Below are 4,950 nucleotides of genomic sequence, written 5' to 3'. Positions count from 1 at the left end.
AGTTGCGGCCATTTAGGGAGTGAACGAGCAGATGAAAGATTCTCTCTCTCTCTCTCTCTCTCTGCCTTTCAAATAAATAGGTTGATCTTTAAAAATAAATTAAGTATAGCTAGGATGAGAAGGAGTTGGTTTCTGCCATTCGAAGCGACTCCTTTCATAAATGAGATCTTGCACCCCGATTATCACCTGGTCTTCTTACGCCCATGTCAGCAAAGAGCAAGCAGCCACTGGGTAGCCTCGAGCTCACCGCCAGCCAATGCCTGATTTCATGGCAAAGGGGGTTTTGGCTCCATGACTGCCTTTTCTGCAGCCCTGGAGAAATGCTGGGTATAAGCCTCCCACGGCACCCAGGCACTCCGGAGCACCACCCCTCCTGCCCACCCTGGCAGAATGTGAGGCCTTGGGGGTTCTGAACCTCATCCCAAGTGGGTCAGAGAAGTATCGAGAACAAACCTTCCTGGTGCCTCCCCGACCCTTTGAGTGGAGCCTCTCCATGAGCTAATTCGCATCCCAGCAAGCAGACCAACCATCTGGGACAGCAGCAAAGCTGGGGCAATGGGGGACGGTAGAGGGAACTCTTTATAAAGGGCTGAATATTTGATTAATGGTAAAGCACCAAAAGATAGAATAAATATCTGTCGTCTGTGTGGATATAAACAACGAAGTACACAAACGTGGGAGGAAGTTTGCTCTTCCATCTGCTGGTTCACTCTCTCAACGACCACATGGCCGGGGCTGGGCCAGGCCAAAGCCAGCAGGCAGGAGCTCCATCCAGGTCTCCCACGTGGGTGGCCGGGGCACAGGCATTTGAGCCATCACTGCTGCTTTCCCAGGTGCACTAGCAGGGAGCTTGACCAGGACTCAAAACAGCACGGTCCTAGGGGATACCAACATCACAGGCAGCAGCTTAACTCTCAGAGCCACAACGCTGGCCCCAGAATACCTCTTCCTTACAAAAAAAAAAAAAAAAAAATCCCAATGCATATATGTAGAAAGAATTAATAGAATAGAAAATCACCACGAGGACACTTCATTAGCAATTGCTGTAGGCAAGACCCACTGATGGGCGCTAAAACTGACAGGTGAAATTCTGAGAAGAAACAGGATATCTGCATAGTCTCTAAGTAGTCTCCTCTCCATACTTCTTAATTACAGAGAAAAGTCATTACTCCACAGTGAAGAAGTCCCAGACACCACTTGAACCAAGCAACCAAGGTTAACATCATCTGTTTTTTTATTTTTTATTTTTTTATTTTTTGACAGGCAGAGTGGACAGTGAGAGAGAGACAGAGAGAAAGGTCTTCCTTTGCCGTTGGTTCACCCTCCAATGGCCACCGCAGCCAGCACGCTGCGGCCGGCGCACCGCGCTGATCTGATGGCAGGAGCCAGGTGCTTCTCCTGGTCCCCCATGGGGTGCAGGGCCCAAGCACTTGGGCCATCCTCCACTGCACTCCCGGGCCACAGCAGAGAGCTGGCCTGGAAGAGGGGCAACCGGGACAGAATCCGGCGCCCTAACCGGGACTAGAACCCGGTGTGCCGGCGCCGCAAGGCAGAGGATTAGCCTAGTGAGCCACGGCGCCGGCCAGCATCATCTGTTTAAAACATACTAGATAGGTACCCCCTGATGTTTTGCACCAAGAAGGATTTCCTTGCTGAAAATGTGCCACTTCAGCTTAATCGTGAGCACATACTAGACAAGCACTAAGTGTGTACATCCCACAAAATAACTGACAGTGCTCTTCCCAAGTGTCAAGATCACAACAGACCAGGGGAGACTGAGGAGCTGTCCAAGACTGGAGCCACCCACTAAATGCAGGACGGGACCCCGACTGGGTCAGCACCAGAGAAAGGACAGCAGGTGGGAAAGCTGGCGAGATCTGGACTAATTCAGTAGTTTAGTTGATCATATAGTACTTAGGGCAGTTTCTGAACTTTAGTTACTGTACTGTGGTGAGCAAGGTGTTAACATTGGGGAAAGCTGTGTGAAGTAGGGGAACTCTCTATTGCTTTACAACTTTTCTATAAATCTAAATTACAGCAAAATAAAAGATGTAAAAATAAATAGGCAACAGCATCAAAGTCATGGGACCACTGTAGGACTTCCTTGCGTGGTTGAATGACTGCGAATTTGATGTTGGCTGTGGAGGGAAGGAGGATGAGGTGTGAGGGCCAGTTCAGGCTCCAGGCCTCTAAAAACTGTTTGGAGCAAATTGGCTTAGTCCCCTGGGAGTCACCAGCCAGTTCTTCTCCTTACCCAAGTGCCTTTCATCCCTCCCTGGGGGCTGAAAGAACTTAGAAACACCTGCCATTGCATTACCAAACCCTCCTCCTCTGAGGCTCAGGGGTTTGGGACCCTCACTCCTCACACAACCACGCGGCCAGACTTCAAGGCATCAGTAGGATAGTCTCCCTGGAATGGGGGCTGGAGCAACAGGGGACAGTAGAGGGAACTCTTTAGAATTCCCCAAACAGGCAAGCAAGATCACCCTTACCATCATAATAGAACCAATTATTTTTTTTTTTTTTCCAAGTAAATATTTTTTTTATTAAAGATTTATTTGAAAGCTGGAGATGGCGGAGGGAGGGGAGGTTATGGGCTGGGGGAGAGAGGGATATCTTCCACCTGCTAGTTTACTTCCCAAATGGCCACAATAGCTAGTTGAAGCCAGAAACCAGGAACTCCATCCAGATGGCCTCCATAGGTAGCAGGAGCCCAAGTACTTGGACCATCTTCCACTGCGGTCCTAGGCACATTAGCAGGAAACTGGGTTGGAAGTGGAGTAGCCACGATTTGAACAGCCATTCCAATATAGGATGCCGACGTAATAAGCAGTGGCTTACCCACTGTGCCACAACATTGGTGCCAAATTATATTTTTAAAAGACATTTTTTTTTAAAGATTTACTTGAAAGGCAGAGTGATAGATCTCCCATTTGTTGGTTTATTCCCCAATCACCTGCAATAGCCAGGGTGGAGCCAGGAGGAATTCCATCCAGTTCTCCTATGTGGATGGCAGGAACTCAAGTACCTGGGCCATCATCCACTGCCTCCCAGGTGCATTAACAGGTAGCTGGATCAGAAGTGGAGTAGCCAGGACTCAGACTGGCACTTCAATACGGGATGTGGGTGTTCCAGCGCCGGCGCTTGATGTACTGCACCATGATGTTTGTTGCCAACCAAGTAAAGATATTTAAGGAAGCTTTGACAGAAACATTAACAATGACATACGAACTGAAATCCAGAAAAAGTGCTACTAGTGGAAATAAAGTCCGAGTTGATGTTCTGAAAATGCTCCTAATAATGAGCTGGAGATCACAGTGCAAGCCCTATGAACCCTGGACACAATGTGCGCGTCAGCTGATACATCGGGGCCCAGCGAGCGCCTGTCTTGCACACTGAGTCTGTCTGGCTCAGTCTACAGTGAGAGTCCTTCAGCTCTGTCACAGAGTACTCTCCAGTGTGTTGTAGTTGTCCTTAAAGCTCTTCAATTCGAGGAAGTGCTTGGCACGTTTACTCTTCTGACTGGAGGGGAGGTACGTCACCTGGATGGTTGTTGGGGAGACTTCAGGGGACTGAGTTAGGTCTTTGGCTGCTGACTGGTGTTGTCGCTGAGAGCTTCCAATTCGAGCTTTCACCACGGTGGCCAGCTCACTCAGGGCCTCCTGATAGCGCAGGTACTCATTCTGGCCAAAGACCCCTGTCCCGTAGCGGGCTGTCTCATAGCCGTCCAGCAGGGTATCGATGAGGGCCTTGCGCACACCCTTGAAAGGAGTACTAGTGTTTCGCAGATCGAGCAGGTAGGAGCGGAAATTCTTGCCCATTAAGGAACGAGGATGCCGGCCTTCAGCACGAAACGGGATCTCAGAGGCACGGATGGCGTCCAGAGCTTTCATTCTGTACAGGTAGTTATAGCAACTCTGATTCCCCTGGGTCTCCAGCTGTAGCAGTCTCGCATCATCATCTGCAAGGAGCTGGGGTTCATACTTGATATCCTGAACTCTGGAGAGTCGAATATCAATCTCCTCTTTCAAATCCTTGGGGGCATTGTGTCCCACAGGGACATGAGGTCCCCTTCTAGATTTCATAGCAAAGCGCATGATTTGCCTCTTCACAAAAATAAACAGCAGTACAAACACCAGACTCCCGTAGGCCATCACCAGCACGACATTCACCCCAGACAGCCAGCTACTGCTGGACGCCATGGCCTCCCTACCCTGCGCAGACCTGCTCAGGTTTAATCCGCTCCCCCTCCTCGTCAGCCCAGGTTGCGCCAAAGCAACGGCGCATGGGTCTCCTGGACTTCCTCGGCCATTTCCTTACGGAGGAAGACCAAGCCAGACCCGGCCTGAAAACATGGCGGACGGGGGGGTGGTTAGGAAAGGGGAACGACGCATTCCCGCTTCCCCCGCCACGTGACTCCGGCGAGCAATAGCACCCGCCAGCGGCCAGTGCGGAGACGCGGAACTACGCCAGTAAGAGGAAGCGGAGTCTGTCCGCGCGTCACGTGGTAGAGGCGGGGCTGCCCCAATTATTTTTTTAAATAAGCCTTTTCAAGGTCATTGCATTTGCTTTTAAGTCAATTAGGTCTTAATGATTCATGACTTAGAAAAGGTACAAGCATCTAAGGATGCTCTATAGGATTAAAAAGTTTAAAATTCTATTTGTTTTTATGTATTTGAAAAGCAGAGAGAGAGAGAGAGAGAGAGAGAGAGAGATCTTCCATCCTTTGGTTTACTTCCCAAGTGGCTGCAACAGCCAAGGGTGGGCCAGACCAAAGCCAGGATATAGAACTTCCATCTGGGTGCTGGTTCAAATCCCAGCTACTCCATTTCTGATCAATGCGGCTGTGAAGGCAGGGAGAGATGGCCCAAGGAGACTCGGAGGGAGTTCCAGGCTCCTGGCTTAGGCCTGACCCTGCTCCAGCTGTTGCAGGCATTTGGGGAGGAACAG

The 4,950-nt window shown here is 50.1% G+C and overlaps 1 protein-coding gene across 1 annotated transcript; it reads right to left on the bottom strand.

The window, feature by feature from the left end:
* Nucleotides 1-2,512: 2,512 nt before the first annotated feature.
* LOC138850078 (protein C1orf43) lies at nucleotides 2,513-4,501 on the bottom strand. Its single transcript, XM_070075854.1, has one exon. It carries the CDS (start codon nucleotides 4,200-4,202, stop codon nucleotides 3,441-3,443), a length of 762 nt encoding a protein of 253 aa, XP_069931955.1. The 5' UTR covers nucleotides 4,203-4,501; the 3' UTR covers nucleotides 2,513-3,440.
* Nucleotides 4,502-4,950: the final 449 nt, after the last annotated feature.

Source organism: Oryctolagus cuniculus, chromosome 6 (assembly GCF_964237555.1).
Source record: "Oryctolagus cuniculus chromosome 6, mOryCun1.1, whole genome shotgun sequence".
Lineage (NCBI taxonomy): Eukaryota > Metazoa > Chordata > Mammalia > Lagomorpha > Leporidae > Oryctolagus > Oryctolagus cuniculus.
The sequence above is the reverse complement of the archived record's forward strand: the minus strand, read 5'-3'. Positions and strand labels throughout refer to the sequence as shown.